General features: G+C 42.7%; 1 protein-coding gene across 4 annotated transcripts in view; it reads right to left on the minus strand.

Annotated features, from left to right (window-relative positions):
- The window catches only part of Mast4 (microtubule associated serine/threonine kinase family member 4), a 612814-nt gene that overhangs the window by 113960 nt on the left and 470908 nt on the right, over positions 1 to 27946 (minus strand). For all 4 annotated transcript variants that reach the window (XM_051172307.1, XM_051172306.1, XM_051172308.1 and 1 more), the window contains one exon: positions 1986 to 2074. In XM_051172307.1, the coding sequence (XP_051028264.1) occupies positions 1986 to 2074 (89 nt within the window). The remainder of the gene's footprint in view (positions 1 to 1985; positions 2075 to 27946) is intronic.

The raw sequence follows: 27946 nt of genomic DNA on the forward strand, positions 1-27946 counted from the left end.
TCTGCAGCACGGTCTCTGGAGGAACCATTTCCCAACACTGCAGTCATCCGTGCAGCTAGCTTACGGATTTTCTTTTACAATTTCACTTAGCCACCTTCAAAACTGTCTTTTTATTTTTACATGTACTTATTTATTTTACATGTACTTATTTATTTTACATGTACTTATCCGTGCGGCTAGCTTACGGATTTTCTTTTACAATTTCACTTAGCCACCTTCAAAACTGTCTTTTTATTTTTACATGTACTTATTTAGTGAGTGTGTATGCGTGCGTGTGCATAGCACATGGGTGCAACCAAGCATTTGTGGAGGTCAGAGGGCAAATAGTGACATATAGTCTCTCCTATCATGTGTGTGCCAAGGGTTAAACCCAGGCCATCTGATTTGATGACAGGCACCACTGCTGCCCTGCTGCCCACAGACCCTTTGATACCTTTTAGTTCTGGTAATAATTAAGGGGGAAAAAGTCATCTCAGAGGAGAGTCCACCCATCTTTCTCTTCTACCCATAGAGGCAGCTCTATCTTGCACTGCCAAGACCTCTGTAGCCAAGGACTGCCTGCTGGGTAGCGAGCCACCAATGTCTTCCTCTGAGGCTCCATTGGCATCACATTAGCACTTCTACCGGGTGCCATGGAAACAGGGACCCATCCCCATTCAGGAGCCCATCCTGGACAGCCCAAGCCCTCCTCCTAAAATGGTGGTCAAACCCCAAAGCCTTTCCACTCCTCAACCTTCCCCCTGTTTCTCCATCTTCCCGGACGTCAGCAAATAATTTTTTCATCTTGAATACTAACTTCATTCCTCACTAAGTGCCTGTTCCCGATGAGTAAAAATGGACCAGTGTATTAAAATAATAGTTAATGGCGTCTTCTCACAAGCATCCTGAGCCACTGCTGTACCTAGAAGGCAACCACTCTGTGCGAGCACGAGGTGCCCACTTCACCTGCTTCTTTATGCGTCAAGCATGACCATTCCAAGCGCTAGCTGCCTCCTGAGAATCCTTTCCTCTAGCCGTTTGCTACTACCCTGCCCAGATGTTAGCCATTTTCAACCCCTTGGCCAAGTAGTTTATTCAGACTCTTCTGGACTTTTCTGTTGAAAGTAGCCTTTCTCCTCGTTGCATCACGTTAGACAGAGATTGAAATAAAAAGCATCGGAAGCAGTTTCCCTTGAACAGTAGTAGCCTTACTACATGGCATGCTTGCACCTTCCTTACGATTCTGTAAGGACTTCAAATCTCCAGCCTCTCCCGCATCTTCATGCTCTAGGCCAGTGTTTCTCAACGTGTGGTTCGTGACCCCCCTTCAGAAGTCGCATATCAGATATCCTGGCTATCAGATATTTACATTATGACTCGTAAGGGTAGCAAAAACAACAGTTAAGAAGTAGCAACAAGGCCGGGTGTGGTGGCGCACGCCTTTAATCCCAGCTCTCGGGGGCTGGGGCATGCGGATCTATGTGAGTTCGAGGCCAGCCTGGTCTACAAAGCGAGTCCAGGACAGCCAAGGCTACACAGAGAAACCCTGTCTCAAAAAAACACGGAAAAAAAAAAAAAAAAAAAAGCAAGACAAATAAAAAGAAGTAGCAACAAAATCATTTTACGGTTGGGGATTTCACCACACGAACAACTATAGTAAAGCGCTGCAGCATTAGGAAGGATGAGAACCACTTGGTCTGGGCAATGACTAGCTATTTCAATATATGCATGATGCTCAGTTTCAGGGTGACCAGGCTGGATCTTTCTGACCACTTTTCTTCTGCATGCTGTCATGTTTGCAGCCCCTAAAGGTACTCCTAATGGATAAATACATCTGACAGTGTCACAAAGTTTAGCAACAGAGAAAAATTAATTGCAAAGAGCTTGATATACAAAAGAATCCTAATTTGTGATTTCAGAAAGAACAACTTAATAGTGAAATAATAGGAAAACCACGGTAGACATGAAAGACACAATGTAAGACGTCAGGCAGAGTCATCCGTTACCTGCATGAGCAGAGAGAGGTGAGTGTGGCCTAGGCAATGCTGGTGACTGGCCATTGCCTATCAGACTTTTCCGGTTGCTTGTTCGGCAACTGTCAAAAGGAAAGAAAAACCAGGTGAAGAAAAACACCAATCATATTTGAACATGTTCAGAGCTGACACAGACAAGGATGCCACCCTCCCAGACCGCCTCATGTTGCTGCTAACAGCACAGAGAATTGTTGCGTGCTCACTAATGTATGATTGAAACAAATCCCCTGAACATGAGAAACCATCACCATCAATATTCCTCACCATAGCACCGCTATAGGCAAACGTCTGCATCTACAGATGCGTGCTGTGCCATACACGCAAGTGATAAATTAAGGACCCAGGTTAGCAAACCACAGGTAGAATCTTTGTTGACATGAAATTTCTAATCGGGAATCATACGCGATGAAGCGGAATGACATTAATCTTACGATGATGCACTAATTAAAAAATCTAATTATTTAGACAAATTTCATATTTGTGCCTTTTGTCAATAAAACAGGCGATGCCTAAGATAAATGCAACCCACCACTCACTCATTTTCCATCTTGTACACAACATTCAAAATCCTTATTGAGGAACATGTTAGCAGAAAAATAGATTCCAGGGTTTTAAAGCAACAGTGATGGCATCTTCTAAACAGCATACCTAGTATTGGCTTTAACTTGAATGCTCAGTAAATATGTGTGTGTGTGTGTGTGTATATATATATATATATATATATAAATAATGTGTGTGTGTATATATACACCTACACACACACACACACACACACACACATACACACACACACAGACACACACAGCAGTGTTGGTGTCAACACTGTTTCTGCCGGTAGGGAGTTACCAGATACATAATTGGATTTCAAAGTAATATGCACAAGCATCAAAGAATATAGCAAAACCAAAACCCAGTGATGGTAAAATGGGTATTTTCTTATATTAGTTTGCCTTCCTTCAATACGTATTAGCCATTCATTCTCCTTGATCATTGTAGTACCCGGAAAGAGTAATGAATCCAAGGTAACACCTCCTGGACTTCACCACAAAGTGTCCCGGGTACTCTGAGTCCACAAGGAAGCCACTTTCCTCCTTGGGAAGACTTGACTGTAATTAGCAGTCTTAATTCACAAGAGGCCCCTGTGAGGCCAGGTTGCTGAAAGCCTCTAAATGAGATTTGGATTTGACATTTCAGGGTTCATATACAATATCATCAACCCCGTCTGCTGCTGAGGATGCATGTGACATCCCAGCTATGCAGAAGACTAAAGCAGAAGATCACAGAAAGATGGCCGGCCGGGAGTTCAGAGCAAGCTCAAGGCTTGCACAAGCAGCATAGTGAGACCCATTCTCAAATTTTTAAGAATTATGAAAAGGGCTTGGGGATATAGCTCAGTAATCGAGCGCTTGTCTGGCATGTAAGAGAGCCCTAGGTTTAAACCCTCAGCAAAAGAGAAATAAAATAGACCATTTGAAAGGGCTCTTCCTAATCTTCAAAGAACACATTTCAAACCTGTACCAATTTCGCTCAGCGACAGCGACTGGGGAGTCAGTTCACATGATGTTTTTGCTGCCTGTTATCATAGCCAGCATCCCCATACTTAGCATTTGCTAAGGTCAGGCTGCATGGATTTCTTTTCCTGGTTGCAGCAATCAACATCCCCTAGCATTATCTGTGAGTTTAATTAACATCATGTTTACTTAGCCTTAAAGAAGCTTTTGAATAATGACAGGCCCTTGATAGTTAATTAGGAAGGTAGAGTGTGATCATATCAGCTCATCTATCAAGAACTGTATTCTCAAGCTATTAAATCCATAATCATTAAGTCAGATAGTTTGATTGTTTTTAAAAAGATACTACGGAATACATGTAGTGTTAATTCCAATTAATGGCTCCTTTCACTTCAGGAAGGTACCATTAAATATACTAATCTGTCAATGTTCATCAAAGAAATTAGAAATATAAATTCATATCCTGGAAATTTCAGCAAATGTACTTGAACGGATTAACTAAAGTTCAGATTAATTATTACAAAAATAGACATTGGTATTTAATCTATGTAATTCATAAAGAATTTCTCAACATAGTTAATTATTAGTGTTTCCTATATGCAAATAAAATGAATGAGAAGTGTGTGTCAACACAATCAGTAACCTAGTAAATATATTAGTTATGGATGTCAATGTTAATTATTATTAATGTCACATATTATGGCGACTGCCCTAAAACTAAAACTAAGAAGGGATATTCCCTTCCTTTTGTGTTTGCTTGCTTGCTTGTTTGTTTTCTGAGACATGGTTTCTCTATGTAGAGCCCTGCCTATCCTAGAACTTATTTTGTAGACCAGGCTGGCCTTGAACTCATAGAGATCCACCTGTCTCTGCCTCCCAAGTGCTGGGATTAAAGGCGTGTGCCACCATGCCCAGCCAAAAAGGGCTAATTCTTAGGTAAAAATTTAAAAAACAGATTTTCCTAAGACTCATGTAGACTGATCAATCTATATGTATTATATAATAGTATGTTACTATTATAGCAAGCAAAATAGTAGGAAAATAAAATAAACCCTCACAATTACATTTGTTATTTAAAGTCTATCAGCAAGCAATGAAGCAGTAGTCTAATTTTTAAAAAGAAACTAGTAAGTAAAACCTGAAAGTGGGTTTTACTGAAATACTGAGAGGCAGATCTCATTGCACACAAGGTAATTTAATTGTCCTCTACAACCTTTTAAACCTTTCACAGGAAGCTAGAGATATTATTAAAATTGTAACACTCTAGGAACTTTCCAAACTCTCTCAGCAATCCAAGAGAAAACCTTTAAACATAAGCTGCCCTGATGTGGTAAAACAGATTTGAGGAGATACAGGTCACAACAGATTCCCGTGTGTACACAAATAAAATCTCTATACATAGGACGTATGATTTGGGCCTCACAATGAACTTATTCTTAAAGGGAAAAGGGCCATTTTATTGTACATTGAATCCTGAAATACCTGGAGCATATGTGTGTGTTGCCACCTCCATCTCCAGAACATACATGTACACACACGTATATACACACACACACTCACTCACACACAATCTCAGCTCCTCCTCCTCCTCCTCTTCTTCATCATCAGTGTTACTAAGTTCTTATGACCTCTTCCCAAGCAGCCATCCATGGGAAAAACAGGCATACCCTTCCAAACAGAACACTAACGACACTTCTCTTCTGCGCAAATCTCTCATAACTCATCCGGATCCCAGCACTGGACCTTGTGAACTGTTTTCTCTAGTTTGGACCCTCAAAAAGAAATTGAGGAGCCTTACACTCCTGCTGCACCTGTTCCACCATGAAATGCATCCTCCCTCCCTGACTCTTCAACACAAAGCCCTCTCCTCACCCTACCCAAACTCCTGGCTAACAGTCTAGCCAGTGTTCACGCCCCCAGAGTACCTCCAGTGCAGATCTCCGATGGAGGCAACCCCAAAGAGAACGTACTCTTCCAGTGCACAGAATGCTCGGTTTGCACCCACAGAATTTAGGAGGTGACTGCTTCCTTCTAGTCACACAGTGGCACACTGCGATTTCTTCCTCGTAAAGCCAGAATTTAGCAAGAAGACAGCTACATACAACTTGAACCAAAGGCAGAGCTAAATAGTGGATTAGGACAAAGGTTGGTCATCTCCAGTCATCACTCTTATTACTCATCCCCTGGTTCCTCCCTGGAAAGATCCACCAAGGGACAAGGACAAGGTACAGAAAGAAGGCACACACACACACACACACACACACACACAGAGAGAGAGAGAGAGAGAGAGAGAGAGAGAGAGAGAGAGAGAGAGAGAGAGAGAGAGAGAGAAAGCACACCCTGCCCACTACAGACCTGAGACCTAGGAAGAAGAGGATGATGACAACATGTTTGAGTGAGATGGGCTGGCTGGCCACTGAACGCTGGGAGGCATACAAGCAAGACAGAACTCTGTGTCTAAGGAAGTATGCCATTCTTCTGGATAGTGGTTGAGGGCCAACTTTGGAGTGATGTGAGGCCACAGTGCACTCTGATTGGCTGCATGATTTTTGTCCTGATATATGACATAAAGATTTAACAGGGTACCACTCCTGCTTCTGAGTTCATTCCTACTACCAAGACCTTCACAAAACTTTGGCATCTTTATGACTGCTAGTAGGCCTTCCACTTGTTTGGATGATAAAGAAAATGTGCACAGGTTTCCTTATGTAAGTCAGACCAGACTCAGCGAGGCCAAAGACATCTGGTTATCAGGCTGAGGCTGGGAAAGGAAGCCACTTTGTGTCCAGAGCAGCTATACCCCGTTTCTGCCCAAATTGCCTTTAAGCTCAAGTTCCCTCAGAAAGGCTTGGGGGCTCACTGAATGTTTGGCACCTCAATGTGCCACTTGTCTCCTGACAGAAGAACCTATTCTCCATCACCTGCCAGGTCTCTGAAAGTCTGGTGGGCCTTGACTATTTTCAATTATTCCAAATAGCTAAAGTTTAGCCTAATTTTAAATTACATTTACAGTGAGGCCCATATTTCTTAGCATGTCTGAGGATGGTAGGACAAATGAGCAGACAAACCTCCACCGACTGTAATTTTTTTTTTTTTCATTTGCAACTGATTGGAAAGGTTAATGCTGAGCACAACATGTCACTGTCATGGAGAAGCAGGAATCACAGCAAACCAATACAAGTGCAGAGATGTTGGCTCCAGCTTATGCTTTACCTTGATGAAGATTTGGATAAATTTGCACAGGGGACCAATTACAGACCAGAGCTGCACTACTCAGGACCATCTGCTGTTTGCTCACACCATGGCTGAATCTCACCATCTGACAATTCCTCAAACACAGAGGAAGGCTGAAGTGGTGGAGACTGGCCATCAGCAGGAGGCAAAGGGAGTCTAGGGAACTGCCGAAGAGCTGCTGTTATGGACACAGGAGAGGCGTTGGCTTCCACATCTTTACAATCAAGGGGTTTGTCCACATGAGAAAAATGGTACGAAACTAGTTTCTAGATCCAAGAAATGTTTTTAAAAGGTCTATTTATTATGTACACAGTGTTCTTCTGCCTGCATGGACGTCTGCACACCAGAAGAAGGCACAAGATTTCATTATAGATGGCTGTGAGCCACCATGTAGTTGCTGCGAATTGAACTCAGGATTTTTTGAAGAACAGATAGTGCTCTTCACCTCTGAGCCACCTCTCTAGCCACCAATCACCCCCCCCCCCAATGTTTTAAAAGAGAGAGAAAGAATTCAATAGTTTCACCAACTCTGGGATGGATAATAACATCATTTGAGATATATATACACAGAGAGAGAGAGAGAGAGAGAGAGAGAGAGAGAGAGAGAGAGAGGAGTTTCCACTCCGTAAATATCTTTCTTCCCAAGTTGGTCTCAAATGTTTGACCCTCTCCCTATCTCCTGTGTGTAAAGTGCTGAAAATACAGGCTCACAACAACACTTCCAGCTTATGTGTTGCTGGAAGTCAAGCCCAGGGCTTTCTGTGCATTAGGTCATCCTCAGCCTTCATTCCATTCATTAATATTACAGCATGATGTGTGTGTGTGTGTGTGTGTGTGTGTGTGTGTGTGTGTGTGTGTGTCTATATATGTCTATATGTCTTGTGTTTGTTAACAGAATTATGTTATGATTTTACATTGTTACTATTGCTTTCAGATGTCAGGAGGGGGGGAATCAATAAAGATTTGGAATTCCACACAAAGGAAACAAGCAGGTTCCTTTAAAGACACATGCATCTCATTCCTCCCACTGACTGTGCTATGGTCAAATGTTGTTTCAGTTAAAACTGTGGAGAATTGGGAGCAATGCAAATGGTGCCTGTCCTTGAATGGATAATCTGTCCCCACTCCATAGAAAGATAATTACATCCTGTAAGACAGAAAGCAGTTCTGCATCTATAAGCAAGTTCATTTCATAGTTCCTGAATGTACATACATATATGTCCATTTAAAAACCACATACACTGTGTCTTGGTATGTCACTATTGCTCTAAGTAAATGACAGAGTAAATAAAATCTCTGATATGTTCACTTTGTATGACATTCGTTTTTTTTACTTTGGGATAAGCTATAGTTTAGCATGCAATATGCACTGTATATATTTTGCAACTTACTTTTTCTCTACATTGTAATTTTGAGCCTTATCCATGGCAACATAAGTATGGGTCCAATTCATTTATTTTAAGATTATCCATTTGAAGAAAATGTTAGGATTCTTAAATGCACTAAAATTATATACAGTGGACCTTTCTTCTTCTTGTGACACTGAATATGTAGGACTCTATGCTTTTGAAAATCTGACTGCAAAATTCTTGAAACTGTATTTGAAAGAAAAATACTGTGCAACAACAAGAAAATGTCCCTTAAAAATCTTTGAACACTTCTCCCCTACGTCTTGGTATTGCTCCCCTGACCCTAAGCCCTATCCCTACTTTCCTTCTGCGCTCTTTCCCATACATATTTTATCTTTCTCCTGTGAATCAAATATTCCTTTTTCTGGGCATCTTCCGCCTACATCTCTAGCACTTTTCAATAGCACAGAGTCATATGGAGTAGCTGGCTACATAAGCACTGCTCCTGCCAAAAGGAAGCAGAAAACAAGCCTTTATGGTCCCTTCCTCTGCTCCGTATGTGCTGTCACCCATTTCAAGATACTATACCTGCTGGTTAAATCCAGGGCTCTGAGGCTCTTATTAATTAATTCAACACACTATTTGCTGAGTGTGCAGATCTATTCAGGTAGACACCATTCTGAACAAATTCATGGCTTCCTTCCAGAGGGGAAATAAATGATACACACGGTATACAGTAACGTTCATCGCATGTAGGATGATGATGGAGGGGAAAGAACACAGAAACTGTGGCGGGGGCACCAGTATGGAAGGTCATGATTTTAAACAGACTGTTCAGGAAAGGCCCCACAGGGGAGGTGGTATTTGGTAAGACCAGGAAGTGAGAGTGTAAGCACCCATAATGAGATAAGCAAAGGCCCTGGGGCAGGCAGGTTCCAGGAACAGAAGCAGGCCAGCATGGCAAGAAGGGGATGAACAGAGGAGCAGCTCAGCTAGCTGAACAGTAGAAGGAAAATACAGAGATCAGGGTTGCAGCCCACAGTAGAGGAGTCTGAGTTCAGTAAGAGAAAGGAAAACACGGTTGAGGTTTACAGGCATAACCCACCTTTAGTGTTAAGAAAGTCATTCTGGGTGCTAAGCTGTAAACAGGTGAAGGAGGAGGCAGGGTGAGCAGCAGCTAGGAACTAAAGCTGATGGTGCACACTAGATGCACTCTGTGTCTCATGACTCTTGTTTTTAAAACTGAGCAAGATGGCCCTTGGAGCCCCTGCCTCCAGGATGCTGGAGAGAAAGCACGTGTGGACGCTGGGACAGGAGCAAGCTAAGGGCTTTAAAGCTTGAAGCTTCTAGTATTTGCCTCAGCACAATGACCACACATAGTCATGAGGAGGACATTCCTACTGACCATCTTGATACATGAACTAAGCTTTTCCATTAACAGAGAAATTCGTCCTAGAGGCACAAATCACAGTAGGAACAAGTAACTTCTCCTTCAGTCTTTGTTTACGAACAAAAAGTGCAAACAGATTCTAATAGCTTCAAGAAAGTCTGAGCAAGCTTTCAAAGGTACTGAAGAAATAGGGGAAAAAAGTACACACGTTTACACACACACACACACAAATACCCCCCCCCCCCCACACACACACCCTAGTGCTTCTTAGAAATCTATTAAGATAAACCTATATTGAGATTGGGTCCAATTTTCTTTCTTCACAGAGGAAAAGGGAGGCAGATGACCGATGAGCATACAGGTGTTAGGAAGGCACTACCCCCAAGAAACAAGTATTTCCAGGTTGTCTTTCTTATGCATTAGATACTGTGAGGAGGAAAAGGAAAAACTCTAAACTTCAAGTCTATGCCTGACCCACTGACACTTGTGTTCTAGGGCAGACCATGGAAAGGAGGCATAAACAGGCATGTGCTGCAAACAGAATTATGAAATGAATTGCCAATCAGCTCCTACATATATTTTCATAACAAACACTGGAATCCTGTGTAGCATAGAGTGTGTTATGCACTGGAAGTTGTCCAATGGTTCGTAGGATTTCCTCCATAATCTCTTAATGATTTAGTTGACAGAAATGTGCTCTTTTAAAGTTTATGTCTTCTAGGACTGGACTGGTGAGTCGGCTCAGTGGGAGAAGACGTTTGCTGACTAACAATGCAAACGTGACAACCCAAGTTCAACTTCTGGGGACTCACATAAAGGTAAACGGAGAGAACCAGTTTCACAAAGCTGTGTCCTGACTTCCACATGCGCACTGTGTTCTGTACCTGCCCCAGAGTAACAAACATTTATCAAAGTTTAGGTCTTCTAAAGTACTCTCCATTTTATAGCTATTTTGAAAATAGGCCGGTACAGCTACTGTGATATGGCTGACGTAACGAGCTATGAGGTCACACTATTATCATGTGAAATGGTAGCTGACACTGATGGTGCCATATTCTAGCAACCATGGTAAACAAGGTATCCATGTGGGACTCTGTCTTCAGTCAACACTAGTACCTGGCATTTTACATGGGTGTTTAAATTTGAGAAATGGAGGCTCCCTGAGGATAAAGATCATAGTTTTTTTTTTTTTTTTTTAATAGTACTAAATCCTTTTGGTTGTCTATAAAAATAGAGAAAATAAAAAATGATTTAAATAGAGACATTAAAAATATAGGCTGGGTGGAGCAGCGTTGTGGACTGGATTCAGGTCTCATATGCAGTCAACACATGGTCTCTCTCTAAGCTACATCCCAGTCGAAGACACATTAGCTAGTTTTTGTTTTGTTTTGGTTGAGACACAGTGTCCCTATGTAGCCTTGGCTGGCCTGGAACTGGATATTTAGACCAAGCTGGCCTAAAATTCACAGAGATCTGCCTGCCTCTGCCTCCTGGGTACTGGGATTAAAGACATGAGCCAATAATATAAATGTATACGTAAAAAATAAAAAATGTTTAATTAATTAAAAAATAAATAAATAAATACAAAGACATTAGCTTCCATACATGGCTATGCGGTATTTTGAGGAAATAGCTAAATACAGTTCCCGCCTTGAAGAACCCGGCAAATTTATAATACCAAACTAATCTAATGTGATATTTTAACATAGGGCATTCCCGCTGGACGGAATGACTAAGAAAACATAAGAATCTGCGGAAGCCCCTTACCAGAACACCCATCATCCTGAAAAGCATTACAATGGGGCCCGCGGATTAATGAAACGACAGGGCAAACACGGTATCAAAAATCAACTAGGAATGTGAAGGATCAGATGGATGGAGAGCTGGGCAGTCAGCGGCTTAAGATGATAAATGTAAGAGTCGCCAAAGCAAAAAGGCCTAAATCTCAACACCCTTGAGATTTTTAGGACAGTCATTTGCAACTGTAAAGAGGACTCATGTTATTAGCTCAGGCATGTATTTACATGGGGGGAGGCGGTCTTTAAAGGCTGAGAGAGTGGATGATTGACAAGACGTCTGGATTAAGGTAAAGATTAAAGGCATCTAATTAGGAGTGTTGGGTGGAGGGTGGGAAGAGAGGGCGACAACAGCAGATAATTATTATCTCCGACATTAGAGCTGGAGGGCTTGTCTTGGATCTTGGGAACCCTTTCCGAGGGCTGACTGTTGCCCAAAGGTCACAAGGGCTCATTCCAGACTCCAAAGGTCTAATCTGTCCTGCCAAGATAAAGAGATGTTATCACCTGGCTAGGCCTAGTGGCCTCAGGGCCATCACAGTGACAAGGAGTAGGGGTTGAGAGAGGGACGGACCTGGTGGAGCTAGTTTTCTAACTGGAGGAAAGGTCAGAATCAAATTGTAAGGGGATAAAGGGCCAAGTGTTTGGTAGGTATGTCCAGTACCACAGACAACTCTAAGGACACACTGGGGAATTAAGGAAAACTATAGGAAGCACTAACTATGCCCTTCTCAACCCTTCCTAGGTTTCTCTCTCTCTCTCTCTCTCTCTCTCTCTCTCTCTGTGTGTGTGTGTGTGTGTGTGTGTGTGTGTGTGTGTGTGTGTGTTTTGCAGGGAAGGGTTGGCCTCAAATTCCCAATCCTCTCGCCTTACCCTCCCAAGTACTGGGATCCCAGGTATATGTACCATACCTAGGTTTTGTTGTTGTTGTTGTTTATTTTTAAACTCCATGTCTTGCACATACTAAATATGAAAAATAAGATGCCAGGTAACAGATACGATATGGAGAAGTTTATTATAGAAGTGTGGGGAGAGCAAGAAAGGGGAGGGGCACCCCAGAGAGAGACAGACAGAGAGCAAGAGGATGAGGAAGAGAGGGAGTCAAGATGGGTTTGCCCTTTTTATATCCTGGACAGGGGCCACACATATTGGCTGGCAGGTGGTGACCTCATAGGTTGCTAGGCAGCCTGGGAGCAGTACACTAACAGTACATAATATGGAAAGATCAATCCAACTTAATGTATCTTTTCCTAGGTAGCAGAAAAGCAAGTTGAAATCCTACTATAAAAATGACTATAGTCAGTTTAGTGGCACTGAGTTATCCCAATTGGGCAAAGAGGCATGATAAGAAATTAGCCTTTGGAAAATAACACTTAGAATGTGGTAAGTGTAAAAACAACAACAAAAACCATAATAAAGCCACTACTTTAAATCTAATGCTCTGATCTTCCTTTATTAACTTTCGCCTTCTGTATGTCATCTACTCATATTGGTTTCTGTTTTGCTTTTGTTTTTGAGACAGAGTCTCTATGTGACTCTGGCTGTCCTGGAGCTCAAGAGTTCCACCAGTGCTGGGATTTAAGGAGTGTACCACCAACCCTGGCTTTACTTATTTACTTTAGGAAATGCTGGGTGTGGTGGAGCATGCTTTTAATCCCAGCACCCAGGAGACAGAGGCGGGTAGATCTGTGAGTTCAAGGCCAGCCTGGTCTACAAAGCATTCCAGGCCAGCCAGAGCTACACAGAGAAACTCTCTGTATTGAAAACCACCCCCAAAAGAGAAGGAAGAGGAAGAGGAGAAGGAGGAAGAAGAGGAAAGAAAGAAAGAAATGATCATTAGCATTACTTTGGAAGTGTTCTCTCTTTAAATCTTATTTGGATAGAGAATACATACATGCATACGCACACACATATATACACATATGAATATATATGAGTATATATATGTGTGTGTGTGTATATATATATATAAATATGAATTACAGATGGAGTATAACACTGATCTATCTATTCTAGCCTTCTTCAAAGGAAATTAAATTTCAGGCTGGAACTATAGCTCAGAAGCAGAACACCCAGAATGTGTGAGGCCCTAGGTTCAATTCCCACACTATAAACAAATCCCCCCCCCCCCATTCAGCTCTTTGTCACTAGGGACATTTAATTTTTAGTCCCTTGGTATACTTTAGATGCATAACCAAATGCCACTTCCTGAAGTAAGAAGCATTCTCAGTGTCTGACCCACTGAAGGGAGAGGAATTTACTTCTGGAACTATGGAGAGGCTTTTTGCAAGGACACTCAACAGAATTTACTTCAGCCCAGAATGAACAGCCTGGAGCTCTTACACCTCCCAGCTAAAAGGCGTTTTTTTTGCTTTTCTGTAGCAGTTTGGCATAACGCTCTGCCCACCAGTGATCTGCCCCTGATTCCATGTGCTGCTGCCATCGGAACACAAACACAAACACCAGCAGAGGCCCCATCAGAGCTCCACTGAGTTCTTTGCTGCAAGACGAAGTCATGAGGCAGTACGCCAGTCTCTTTCTGTTCGGCATGTTTTGTTGCTGGCTGCTCCTAATTCAGTATCCTGCAAAATGACATTCTGTTAATGACATGAATGTCAAAGCTGTGATAATGGGCAGAAGCAAAAGGGGAAAAACGTTTCCTAAATGGAGACGCAACAGGAAAACTGCCAAATTGAGTATTAAAGCGAGTTGTGTGCTGGCCCCATGCTTTAGCACTTCACTTGGTCCCTTCCTGTTTGTTTTCAACACGAAAGGGAAGTGGTACCCTAAAGGGAAGAAGAATGGCTCACCTTGGTGACAGCACAGGAAACAAACAAACAACAATAAAAAACAAAAAAAACAGGGGGGTCAAAGGAATGCTTTCCCTTAATTAACTTGACAGATGTCTTTTCTTTTTCTCATTTGCATCCAGTGATGTTTTCTTAGTCATTCTTTTCTTTTGCCAAGATGGAATTGGCCAAGAGGAAACCATTCTGTTGTTGAAGACAGGAGGGCTGGCGAGATAGCAGAAGATCATGGCCTACAAACTGCTTGGTATTCAGACTGGATGATGGATGCTCCTCGGGGCTGTCAGACAGCAGGCCCAGGGAAAAGAATCTGGGGTCTGAAAGAGGACTAGTGATGCAGGAAGAAAAAACTACCCATGAGTGTCAACACAGCCAAAGAAAGTCACGTGGCTCCTGCAACCCAGGCCTTAGACTCAGGGGTGCATATAATGGCGTCACATGTAACTGTGTGATTCTGTTTGCACACAGGCCTAAGAGAGAGCCCTATTTTTGACATAAGGGAATTCTTAGAAGAAGAGACTCACAAAACAAGGTTTCCAACCAGAAGCGACGGTTGCTAATTTCAAGCCTATCAAACCTCATCCTCTACTGGTCTGTGGAATGGGGATACAGTTAACAATGATCTTCTGGGTATGGTAGCGCATGAAGACTGAGGCAGGATAACTGTTGGTTTGAGGCCAGCCAGGGCTACTGGATAAGATTCTATCCAAAAAGAAGGAGGGAGGAGGAGGAGCACGAGGAGGAGATGAAGATGAAGAAGGAGAAGAAAAAAGTATCTGCAAACATGGAGACTAAATAAAAAACAATATATGTAAAGAAATTATATCTTAGGAATCTTAGCTATTAAAAAAAAAATAAGGTTTGTATAAGCCATGCCAGACTGGGCTGCATAGTGAGAGCCTGTCTTAACACACACACACGTAATATGAATAAGTCAGCAAGCATTTGGCCTTTCCCTCTTGTACACATTCTTTCATACATCTATGCTTTCTTCCTTTGAGTTTCATACTCAGGTTTTTCCTTCAAGGATCTTGGAACAAGAAGCATACCATAGCCCTCAGAATTACCTTTTTGAATCGAAACTATGAATTATGCAAGAGCTAAAGGGCTGACTCCGGGGCAGCAAGACTTGAGTAAATGTAAATAGTAACAAACGCCTGTAGAGACAGAAAAATAAAAGGTTCAGAAACTCCAGTGTGGACGGCTTCCAACTGGCAGAATAGAGGTGGAGCTAGAGCCTGCACCCAAGTTTCAGACCAACAGTCAAAACCGTGAGCATCAGGCCAGCTTAGCCCAAAGCTTTTACCCACTCAATATCTACCATGTTCCTTTTCCTCTGTTACCATACTCCTCCAAACAACCTTGAGTAAGTCTATAGAGACCTTCTACCCTGAAGTGAACAGCAAGAATAACAGCCACTTTACACTGACCAAGTGTTCAGTATACTCCAAAGACCTGTTTAGTTTTCCAGAGCATTCTATAAACTGGACTTATTTTAATCTATCACTTTATGTACGTGAGAACGTCCAAACTGAGCATCCATAGCCTGTCCAAGATCACACAGCTAGAAGGTAGTAGAATGTGCATCTAGGTTGGCAAGTTTGACTTTTGAGCCCATGTGTTAAACTGTCTTTGCTGGACTGTATATAAAGCGAAGGAAAACTTGGATGAGCCCAAGGTTAATACTAATGATATCTGCTCTTATAAACGAATACGCCAACATTCCGCTGGAACACAAACCTTGTGTTCTTGGGAACTATGAACCCAAGGAACACCAACAGGCTTAGTCCTTGAGCCTAAAGCTTGAAGGTTTGTTACAGAGAAGGTGGAGCAAACCATCGAGTAGCACATCACATTACATTTTCTGGGAGGTTATTAACCTGACCCCAGTAGACTCAATGTCACTGAGCAGGAATGCTTGTATTCCCAGATTACACATGTCGATGGGTGCATGGTGGATACACAAGTGAGGCCTGGACACTGTTGGGCCCTCAGCCCTCCATCACAGTATATTTTCACAGATGCACAGGTGGATGACTCAACACATGCATCATCCTTGTCCTGCCCAAACCAGCTGGTCAAGACACAAGCAGGGAAAGAACTGCTTACACAGTGTGTGTGCCAGACTCCTTGTCCTCCCACTGTTTCTGAGAGAGAGAGCCTGAATCAAGCTTATACATCTAGGTCCCATATTCTCTTCAGAGGGGCTTGTTTGCCTCTTCGTTTCCAGATATCTAATTCTGAATACTTAAGAGAGCATACACAGTAGGTTTGCGATTTCTTACCCGTACCCTTTTTGATACGGAACCTTCCTAGGTAGCCCTGGCTGGCTTTAAACTAAAGATCCTACTCTTAGCATCTTGAGTGTTGGGATGCCAGACAAGTACATAGAACGTATCCATCTATGCACCGGCTTTGGAGGAAAGAGTAACTGCCACACTCAAAAGTAAATTTGCAAAAAGGAGTTCAAAAGCATAGCCTAACATATACAGACTACACTAAAGGAGATGAGGGTTCTGTGATAGTCGAGTACATTACACATAATGTGAGTCAAAATTAAATAAGTATATGATATAAAATCTGTTTTGACAACTCTAATAGCCTCACCCAAACCCACCATCCTCTCCTTGCTCTCAAAACGGCATTCCTGTTGGGAACGGTGGCACACGCCTGTAATCCCAGCACGTGGAGACAGAGGCATGGGGGATTATGAACTTCAGCTTGTCTCAAGATACACATATTAATATACATAAACCCATCATACATGTATATGTATACGTATACGATATAATTCCATCTCTTAGCTTCCCCATTCTTGCCTCTTCTCTAAGAGAACACGCCTGTGAGAAATCTGTGTAAAAAAAAAAAAAAAAAGAATCCTGTGGTTCACATAAAGGTCAAAAGGCATTCACATGAGACGGTGTGCTTGCATTACTAAGGAAAAAGTTTGTCTCTGGTGCAGCCTCCTTCAGACCTCTGGCTTGCTTCTCACAGGCATGGCCACCTGTTGTCCCGAGGCCCCATCCTTGTGTGTCATGAGGTGTCCTCATTCATCCCTACTCTCGGATTTGGTCCTTATTAGTAAGTACCTTGAGCTCCAGACAAACAGACCGATTCCGCCTCTTCGCTGTGCTCAGCAGACACCCAACCTAAACTCATTCTGTATTCCCCGCAGTGACTCAGACTTCCTGTTCATTGTGTCCCTGGATTCCTGTTTATGAAAGTTATGGAATCCCGGCCTTCCATGGAAACAACCTAAGCAGAAATTCAATGGGATAGAATGGTGGTATCCTATCACGTGAGCTTTCCGTAATGAAAGGGATCTTGACTAACTCACTGACGTGGACTTAAACTGCATGCCATAGGCCAACCCTTGATTGAATAAGAACTCCCCAATATAACAAGAATGAATCCTTGATCCTATGCAGGAAATGAAAACGTGAGATCTGCTCCTGCCTATTTTTCTTTGTTATTTTCTAAATCAACCTTAATTTTAACAGATCAAAATGCGTATGAAAACAACAACACAGATAAACCCATCTTGAAAAGGAAGCCTGTTAAGAGCCACCAGGTAAGCTGTTTCTGGGCTCTGTGGTAACATCGTATTTTCATTCACAGGATAATCATAAAATTGTAGGGTAATCTCATGTTACAAAGAACATTTTCTGTATTCTTAAATTGAGGGTTTCTCTTCACGGGCCTGGTCTTCAAAAACAGTGACAATGACTGCCTGTTTTACTAAGAGCCCATGTTTACGAACATGGAAAATGACATGTTAAGGTCTGCAGTATGTTGTTATGGCCCATTTTCGTATGAGGTGTGCTTAGAACTCATCAGAGAGTCGGAGATAAGCAGGGGACTCTCGGCCCCTCTCTCCAGCTAGCAGCCTGTGCTCGCCTGTCTCACAACTGTGAGCTGGAAAGCTGCAGACTGCTTTGTGTCTAAGCCCATGATCAGAAAGGGAAGCAACCTCCGCCCAAGGATTAGACAAAGGTTTATATTAGGAACCAACAATACAAAGACTGTAACTCTTGGCAATACCACCCTTATAGCATGGGGGGAAAGGCAGGAATTTCTATCTTAAAGACCACTGACTCACATCAAAACATCACACCAGCCATTTTTGTTTTTTTCTTCCAGCAGGTGTCCCTTTCTACAGAGTGGTACATTAAAAACTGTTTCACTTCTACCAATCTCTCCCTCTTTTTTTTTTTTTTTTTTTTTTTTTTTTTTTGGTTTTTTGAAACAGGGTTTCTCTGTGTAGCCTTGGCTGTCCTGGACTCACTTTGTAGACCAGGCTGGCCTCGAACTCACAGTGATCTACCTGCATCTGCCTCTCAAGTGCTGGGATTAAAGGCGTGCGCTACCATGCCGGGCTTTCTACCAGTCTCTTGAATTTGTTACTACAGAGTAAAGGTCTTCTTTCTTGCAGCATGGGGCGAGAACATACGTGAGTGTAATCATGCCTCATGAACACTACAGCAAATATTTGATGCTCTCTGTATCAAATAATGTAAAATTGTTTCTTAGCCAGGCCTGATGGCATAGGCCTATAATTTCAATTAGTCTACTATACTGCAAAAGGTTCAAGGCCAAACTGAGCTATATATTCAAGGAAATCTAGTGAGACACTGTCTCAAAATGAAAAGGAAAAAGAAGACTAAAGATACAGTCCAAGGCCAAGTGTTGTCCTAGCAAGCGTGTGACCACACATTCAACCCTAGGAGAAACAATGAGAAATCTTATTTTACATAAAAAGTGAATTGTACAACATCTTAGTATTTCTTTTTGCATGTATAAGACACAATACTTGGGGCTAGGGGCTGTAGCTTAGTAATATGAAACTCGCTTTGGAACAGGTAAGGCCCTGCACGTTCAATCTTCAGGAATATCAGAAAGGGAATAAAATTACTAGTTCTTTTTTTTTTTTTTTTAAGATTTCTTTATTTATTATGTATACAATATCCTGCCTGCGAGCCAGAAGAGGACACCAGATCTCATTATAGATGGTTGTGAGCCACCATGTGGTTGCTGGGAATTGAACTCAGGACCTTTGGAAGAGCAGTCAGTGCTCTTAACCTCTGAGCCATCTCTCCAGGCCCCAAACTTACTAATTCTTAAACGCAGATGAGTGGCAAGCGATGGGTAATCCTGACTTTTAGAGAGTAACAATGGTGACCTGTTGTAAGCCTGGTAAGGCAAGCCAGCTCCTCCCACCTCTACAACACAGCCACCAACCTACTGCTGTTGTTTTAGCTCAATGTGTTTTTCTGCCATGTGTGTAGCTTTTGTTACTTCACCGCACACCCCTCCCAAAAAAGAAATCCCTGACCATTTTTCTTTTTTTTTTTTTTTTTTTTGAAGAGTGTCTTGCCCCAGGCAGAGGACAGCTGGTACCAGGATCTGAGAGGCTAGCTATCCGGAAATCTGGGGAGGGAAATATTTCCCTGCATTTTAAAAGAACTCTATTGTTCGGGTAGGAGACTTTGTAATAGAAGGGGGGAAAATAGATGAATAAAACAAAAATCAGTCTACCCCAGTTTTCACAGAAACTAGAGAGCCACGGTTTTTAAAAATAAACAATGAAAGTCAGAAAATAAGTTACATAAAGTCATCTCAAGTAGAGAATGAGATTTCACTATGTAGGTAGGCTAAACAGTGATCTTGTTTTAGGCTAGGACACTTTTTGAAGTAGTACATAAAGGAAAGATAATTAATGAAGAGTACATTTTTTTTTTTTTACACTGAGAAATGAAAAAGGGTGTTTGGGCGGAGCTACAGAGGTTCCCGGGAAGGCTGTGTGTTTAATATACTGTTAAACACAAATTATAATCTTTCTATAAAATAACATTTATAAATGCTGTGATTACATTAAACCTCAGTAGAACCAACAACAACGAATGTTTGTGTGTTAATAATTAAGTATAAAAGCTAACTCTCACCTGCAATCCCCCTGGCTCTCGTGGTCACAACCTTGCTTCACAAATTAGTTATTTTTCAACTGTTTAAAAACTTCCTCTTAGAAAAACAATGTAGATTCATTTCCTCCTTCTTCTAAGGTGTAATTTTACCTCAAAACAAAACACGAATGTTTAGCTTGTCTAAGAGGAAGAGTTACCCAATCGTATAATCATATACCCAATCGCTTCTCTATAATCTCTACACTTTATTTTGTTTTAAACTGGAAAGATCCAGAAATGGAAGGTAGAGACAGATACCTTTTCTTTGGCATAGTTCACTGTTTGTCCAGTCTGGCTACCAAAGGCCTTGCATGTACAAAATGGACTATATAGATTTATGAAAACAAGAAACTAGCCCATAGTAAAGACCTTGTTGTCCCTGAGTCACACTGGCCAAAATGAGATGACAAGAACACCAAAAATGGAGGGGAGAAGGCCACTTAAAGGAGGCAGTGGCATCCTGACAACCCCAAGGGACGAGAGGGAGACCCTGTGACTGCTTCTCTGCTGGGCCACTGTTCTTTGCCGACAAATGACGGCCCCCTCCAGGAACTGTTTCCAAACAAGCCAGCTTCCCACCTTCCTCCTTTCACACACACATCCCTTTTTTTTTTTAAACCTTTGTTTTTTGTTTTGTTTATGTGTTTGTTTTTTTGAGATGGCACAAAGCAAAGGATCAGGTAAGGGGGGAAAAATGAGTCTTCTAAACGCTGTGAAAAAAAAAAAAAAACAAGCTACAACCACAAGAGATATAAATCCCCAACGCATAGAAAAGTGATGCTAAAAATGGAAAAGGCAAAACATGCTCTTGTGCATGTTTAAAGCTCACAGGATTTGGGGGGGGGGTGGGGGAGTGGGGGTAATCGGGGAAGAATCAATTGCAAGTACAGGTTCATAAATAATAATAGCAGTGTCTTCTCAGAAGATATGCACATGTGTGTTTTCAAAAAGGCATGATTATTATAATTGTAATTCCTCTCAGTCTGGAAAATATGTGTCTAACAAGGCAAGAACGACATCATTTTGAATATTGCTAGCTGTGATTCCTAAGAAGAAAGGGAAAGAGGCAGTGATGGTCAGCGATGTGTCCTGTAACTAGTTCATTAATCAAACTATTCGTTGTGGTCATCTGTATAGTGGAAGAGACTACGATTAATGAATAGTGGTCGTCTGCTCATATTCTAAGAAGTCTTTGGGCTTCATGTCCAGCTTCCTGGGCCTTGGAAGGTCCTCAGAGGGTTTCAATTTCAGAAACAGACATAGTGACTAGGAGGCAGCCCTAAGGCCTTCCCTAAGGAGAGAACAACCTACCTAGAACGCCAATTGGAGGGAAGGCAGCGGGCAGAACAGCCCAAGCAGCAGCAGACGGGATCAGCTCTCTTAGGCTAGGGTAAGTAAAAGGAGAGGTGGTGAGGTCTGCCTGTGCCTCTAAATGTGTGAGTGACCAAGACTTTCTAATGCTTAGCTCCACGAAGCAGAAGCTCAAAGGCCCTGTGCTCATGTGCATGACCTAAAGTAGAGCAGGGCATAGACCAAGAACGGGAGAGTCATCCTCATTTTGAAAATGCCACTTATAGCTGACCCTGCCCATGGCCTTCACCATGGGGCATCGCATGCCAGTGTAGACAGGCCACATTACTATATGACTCTGTGACTAGGTCGCAGTTTCCTGGGGGTTCATGACACTGGACCACACCTTAAGCTATAGTAGGAAGAAAAAAAAAAAATGGCTCAATCGCCTTTGACTGAGAAGTAGTAGCAGCCTCTAACTTACTTGACAGCTACTGGTAATACCAGGAAATCTCCTGACCCAAGAAACCGTCCATATATGTAATTTCCATATATGTAATTTTATTTCGGAAAAAGCCGATCATCCTTGAAGACCTGACCTAAAATCTAAAGACAGAAACAGTACAGGGATCTGAGCCTGTACTGAGCCTTTCTGGAAGAAAGCTGTTTGCCCCTTAGTTACAGCGTGGCTGTAGAGGTGGGAACCAGAGCTGAGACAGACCCATCCTAACAGTTATTAGTGATATAATGGAAAGATATAGCCAGACTGGCAAGTTGGGACTCTGGAGAGAATGAAGACAAAAGGAAAAAGAAAATGTCTCCACTATTCAAAAATGTAAAAACAAAAATAAGAGAAACCAAAGCCAAAGAAGACAACAGCTACCCCACAAAAAAAAAAAAAAAAAAAAAAAAAAAAAAAAAAAAAAGCTGGGTTATAAAGTTTGAATGTGGGTGTTTTTTAGGGTTCACCCCGAGCCAGCAGACCTTCCAGGGTTTTTCTTGGTGGCAGTGTTTGTTTGTGCTTTACAAACTAACCCCCTGGCTTACATGAGGGCATTCATAATGAAAGCACTGTCCCTTTAGAATGCTCACTTGATTTGGTACACAATTGTTACAGTGCTCAAGTTAACCCGCTACTGTGAAATAAAGACCTCTACAGACGTCATCTTTTCCCAGCCTTATTGTTAAATATATTCATCCGTTTGGAGCCTTAATTACTGAATTTATATTTAGGTCGTGATTACCATATTCCACTAGAATACAAAGTGCCTCACATTCAATTTACAGAAAACGAACAGAGTCGAAGCTACAGTGTGGGATGCTGTGACTAGACTCACATTCTCCCATGGTGAGGGAGGACAGAGATCCCAGGCCTGGGCCTGTAATCTGTCCCTGAAGCATCTGGCATTTTAAGCCACCCAGCGCTTGCTGCAGAATTTAGGGCTGTAGGTCTCATGGCAGGCAAAAGCCATCAATTAGGAACAAATGGCAAAACCCTGAGGTTTTGGAATCCCGGCCAGGCAACTTCTACCCCCAACCCCGGATGCCTGCAGTGTCCTTGGCATGGGCCCCACCCATTTCCCCGCCTGAGCCCTTTCCAAAGGCTGCTGGAATGCCATGCTTCCCTGGTGACAGGGAGCATGTGCTTGGATTGTGTGTGGAGCTCAGCGCCTGGAGAGAGTCAAAGGAACAGCTTGGAATTCTCTACGCGTTGCTCCTGAGGATGCTACAACACAAGACTTACGCCTATTTAGGACGGTTCTTTCAACTGAAGAGATTGAACCTTTGTTCCTTATCTGGTTCCTGTGAACCAGATAAGGCATCTCACACTTAAGTCACCCGCCAACTGGCTTATACTCTCATCTCATGCTTGAAATGTGATCTGCAAAGGAGGGAAGGCTGCTGTCTGCTGCTGAGAGCCTCCCTCAGTGAAGACCGAATGGGTGAGCAGGGCTAACACTTACAGGGAAATCTCATTCTGGAACATGTATATATCCCCCCACGGTCATCGAATGCAGATGTGAACTCACAACACAGTACTGCGTGACAATAAACTGGCTGCTTCTCTTGGAAATAAATCTTTTTTTTTTAATCAGAGGCTGACTTCCCACAGCCGATCCCAAAGTCAGTCAGTTGCTTTTCTGTTGTCGAGACTAGATCACCCTAGCAAAATTTACAGGGCTCCAGACCTCACTGCTTCCACACCACAGCCAGGCCTCACAAAAGGTGGCCCTCCGTTTCTGACTTTGACCAGACGCCTCCCTGTTTAGAAAGCACAGAACGTTTTCTACATCACGCATCATGTCCACGCTGCAATGTAATACTTATGTGGAGGGGCCTCAGCCTGACCCTGAGTTTTAATTTATAGTCTCCTGGGAAAGGAAGAGTATCTGTAACCATCTTGGAAGGGGTTGGGGCGGACACAAAGAAACCAGGATCCAAATAAAGGCATGCTTACAAGGCTATCAGTCAGCCGACACTTTAATGCTGGCGCTTGCCACCTTTGAAACAGGACCATCATGTCAGCTGGGGCTCTTCCTCTTCTTCTTCATTTTAAGGGTGAGTTGTCCACGGTAAGAACTAATTAGCTGCCCAGAGTGAGCTGGTGTTTGAAAAGAACACTATTCCACTCCTTAGACAGGGGTTTTGTTTATTCCCATATAGTTACTTCCAGCAAGACTGCTCATGCTTAAGCTTGAAGTCTTTGTAAGGACAGTTAGACTAGGACAAAAATATTTACTGATTATTCCAGGCTAGCGACTCATCTTGTGCGTGTACACTAAGGGGACTATTACTTCTAACACGCCGCTGTCTGCGTAATGGTACCCACAGTGTCAACCACTGCAAATCCAAGCAGCTGGTGTGTTTCTGTTTGAAATACACAATACATTGTTTCTTTCTTTCTTTCTTTCTTTCTTTCTCTTTCTTTCTTTCTTTCTTTCTTTCTTTCTTTCTTTCTTTCTTTCTTTTCTTTCTTTCCTGGCTTCTGACTCCGTTCTTCTCAAAGAAGGTGATCAGTAGTCTGATGTCTACACACGTTGATGTGATCACATGGATGAAAAGGACAGGACTTCAATGGTTTAAAAATTAAAATAAATTAAAAAAAAAAAAAAAGCAGTTAGGCAAGCAGTGAGCTGCTCCTGTTGGCCTTGCTGTGGAGTCTCTTGGTCTCCTTCAAAGTCAAAGGGCATCTCCAGACAACTCTGCTGTAGAATAGCCCCTCCCTCATTGCTCTCCCAGGAGAGACTGCAGGCTCCCTGTTAGTGCGCACCCTCCTGTACCTTAAGTAGTGCCCCGAGGCAATACATGGCTTAAGAGCCCCCTTGAAAAGTTTTAAAAAATTTAAGCAACCACAAATGAGGAGGGGAAGGGGTTTTGTTCTGTTTTCTGAAAGTAGGGATGGTAGGGTTTGAGCATAATAGACTTTGACCCTTCCTTATCCCTCCTTTCTCATACGAGTCAAAATTCCCATTTTGCAGTTTCTCCTAAAAATCATAAACGCTTCCTTAGGAAGCAGTGGCTGAGCAGCGAATTATTCAAAGCCAGGTTCTCCCTCCTGACTCCCAGGGCCTCACTTTCAAATGGATTACAGGTGTGCTGGTATTATTCATCGAACCCTGCAGGCAGCTCTCAACTATACATCTTCTAAAACAACCTTTCGACTAAAGCGTTAACCCGACCACAGAGCACGGGGTTTCGGAAGGGGAACAGATCGCCTTGGACAAATAAGTACACCTCCAGTGCAAGAGACAGAAGGAGGTCAGGATGAGTAAGTGAATTTTTCCACTGACTCATTTCCACATGGTAAGTGCAGCAAGGGACACTGGGAGGATCCAGGGCCTCACCTGGAAGAGCTATGCAGATCCGATCTCCAAGGAAACCAGCCAGACTGCAAACTGCCTGGCAGGAAGGGCTACCCTCCAGACCAGCACACAGGGCAGCAGGCCTAACAGGAACCTCTTGGCTTTGAAAAGTGACAGGTGGCACTGGGGCAACCGAGAAGGGAAGTGACTCTTCCTGTCTTCAGCCAGCAGGTCACTGCAGTCAGGCTGAATGGGCCTGTGTTGGCTCACGGACACCTGAGCAGTCTGGGGTAAGCAGGGATTTTTTTTGTGTTTTGGGTTTTTTTGTTTTGTTTTTGCATTTCATTTTGAATGCGAAGGGGAAGATAGGGAGGAAAACCTTGCTTAGTATTCCTAAACACAAATGCACTTATTTTAGCACAAATGGAACACACTACTGTGAATGACAATTACTCATCATCAAATTATGAAAATAAGGCCCAGGCGATCTTTCCAACTTATTTAAAGTTCAATGCATGATCAGAACCCCTAGCCCCAAGGCAGAACCTACAGGATGTCCTTATGAAGACTTTGAAGGGCAACAGATTAAAGAGCTGATGAGAGATGTCATTAGCTCTGGGAAACGCCTGGTGTCTCATGCTGGAGTGGCCAGGATGCTGACAGTGTCAGTGGGGAACACAGGCCTGGGTTATATGCAAAGGAATGGGCATTACCTACCGGGGCATTATACGCCATCGGTCTGTTGTAGAAACGTGTATGCTTCGCTCCAGTAGGACCACCCCACACAGGAAGTCCTTAAAAGTAGCCTCCTTCACACAGGAGAAAGCACAGGTCTTACGTGGCACCACTGGACCCAGCTGGCACCAGTTTGCCTTTCCCAGCACAGCTAATGAGCTATGCAGCACCACTCATTCTTTGAAAAAAAAAAGAAAAAAAAGACGCCAGGTACTATTAGCAAGTTCTAAAACAATCCCTGATGCGCTATAGAAAGGAGGACTTTTTTTTTTTCATTGTAAAAGTTGATTGGCACAGGACCAACACCCATGACCCTGGCCTCTTTAGCACAATGCTCTATTGAACTAAGATTCTAAATAAAAATAGAGTTTTTGAGATACCTAAGGCTTTATAAAATGAGACATTGTTATGACGAGTTGACATAAACGCCCAATGCAGGAAAACGGAGGGGTATGAAAATTTAGAAGGAGTAGGCACTCCAATATATGACACTCACACAGTGCTAGGCTTCAGTCGAAACTTTCTTTAAAAACAAAACAAAACAAAACAAAACAAACGAAAGCCGTTCAAAACAGAGGGACAGTCCTGTCAACCTGACACAGCCCACAGCCACTTAGGAAGAGGAACCACAACTGAAAAGCTGCCTTAATCCGGGCGACCTTTGCTCCTAGCTGTGAGCTCTTTTGACTGACAAATGATGTGAGCCCGCCCACTGTGGGCAGTGCCATCTCTGGGCAGGTGGGCCTGAGCTATATAAAAAGCTGGCTGAGCCTGAACCAGTAAGTGGGCCGCCAGGCAGCACTTCCCAAGGGGCTCTGCTTGAGTTCCTGCCCTGTCATCCCTGAGTGATGATGTGTGACCTTAAAGAATAAGCCCATTCTTCTTCACATGGCTTTGGGTCTGAGTGTTTAATCACTGGGACAGAAAAGCGAACAACTTCCGGTTATGCTCTTGTTTCTGATACAAAACAGGTCTTACTGAAAGCCCCGCCCCCAGTGCTCTGCTTTGCCTAAAGAATGCTCTGGAATAACATTTTTTTTTTGCAGGAGTGAATACGTGTTTATTTTCTTAGCTAAAATGTCACCAGAGGATCTATTTTCGCCTCCACTGCTATGGTTACCTCCTCAGAAACCAAAGTGATGACCAGGTCATTTCCCAACAGCGATCTAATAACCCTCAGATGCTCGCCTTGGAACTCTTGCCACGACTAACCTGGTTCAAGCCAGAGTTAAGAAAGAAAACAAGCTTCTCCCGTTAAGAGCTATGAGCTGGAGGCTCGCATGTCATCTAATCATATAGTTAGTTGATTTGGAATTTAGTTCTGTAGTTCCCGAGATATCCCTGAGTGTGCATAACATTTAATACTGAGTCACGTAAAGTCTTGACAGATTTCGAATTTAAACATGTCTAGGTTCTAATGTAAACAGGAACAGTTTATTGCACGTAGGTCTAAAGTAGGTAAATTCAGAGAGGATCAGAATTTGTAAGAATAATGAGTGAATCTTATTCTCAGATCAACTAGCACAAGCTGCGTGTAGCACAACTTTCCATGGACAGCCGCTCGAGTGGTGTTAGTAAGCTACATGCTCCACGGGATTGAGCTGGTGCTCTGTCTTCCTGCTCCTCGTCTTTTAAAATCCTACCGCCCTACCACTTCATTGTCCCTTCATAAGGACAAAGAAAACATACAGCCAACTGAGGCTTTTAAAATAGCAAATGCCTTCTGTCCTTGTCAAGAAAAGTATGAAAACAAAACAGAAAACAACATGGCTAAAGCCCATAGTCCAAGAACCCGGAAGCCCAAAGCAGAGGAAGCTGTGTGATTTCAAGACTAGCCTGGGCTACCGTGGAGTCCTTGGCCAGCTTGGGCTATAGTGTGAGAATCTGTCTCAAAACAAAACAAAATGCAAATCAATTCAAAGATATTAACAATAACTCCATAAACATCAACAACAAAATCCAGCAAGCAACAAACACTATCACTTAGCCATAGAAAGCTTTGCCTTCAATTCTCATCATCCTGTGCTTTGCCTTCAATTCCCATCATCCTGGGCTTTAC

Source organism: Acomys russatus, chromosome 30, assembly GCF_903995435.1.
Source record: "Acomys russatus chromosome 30, mAcoRus1.1, whole genome shotgun sequence".
In the NCBI taxonomy this organism is placed as follows: domain Eukaryota; kingdom Metazoa; phylum Chordata; class Mammalia; order Rodentia; family Muridae; genus Acomys; species Acomys russatus.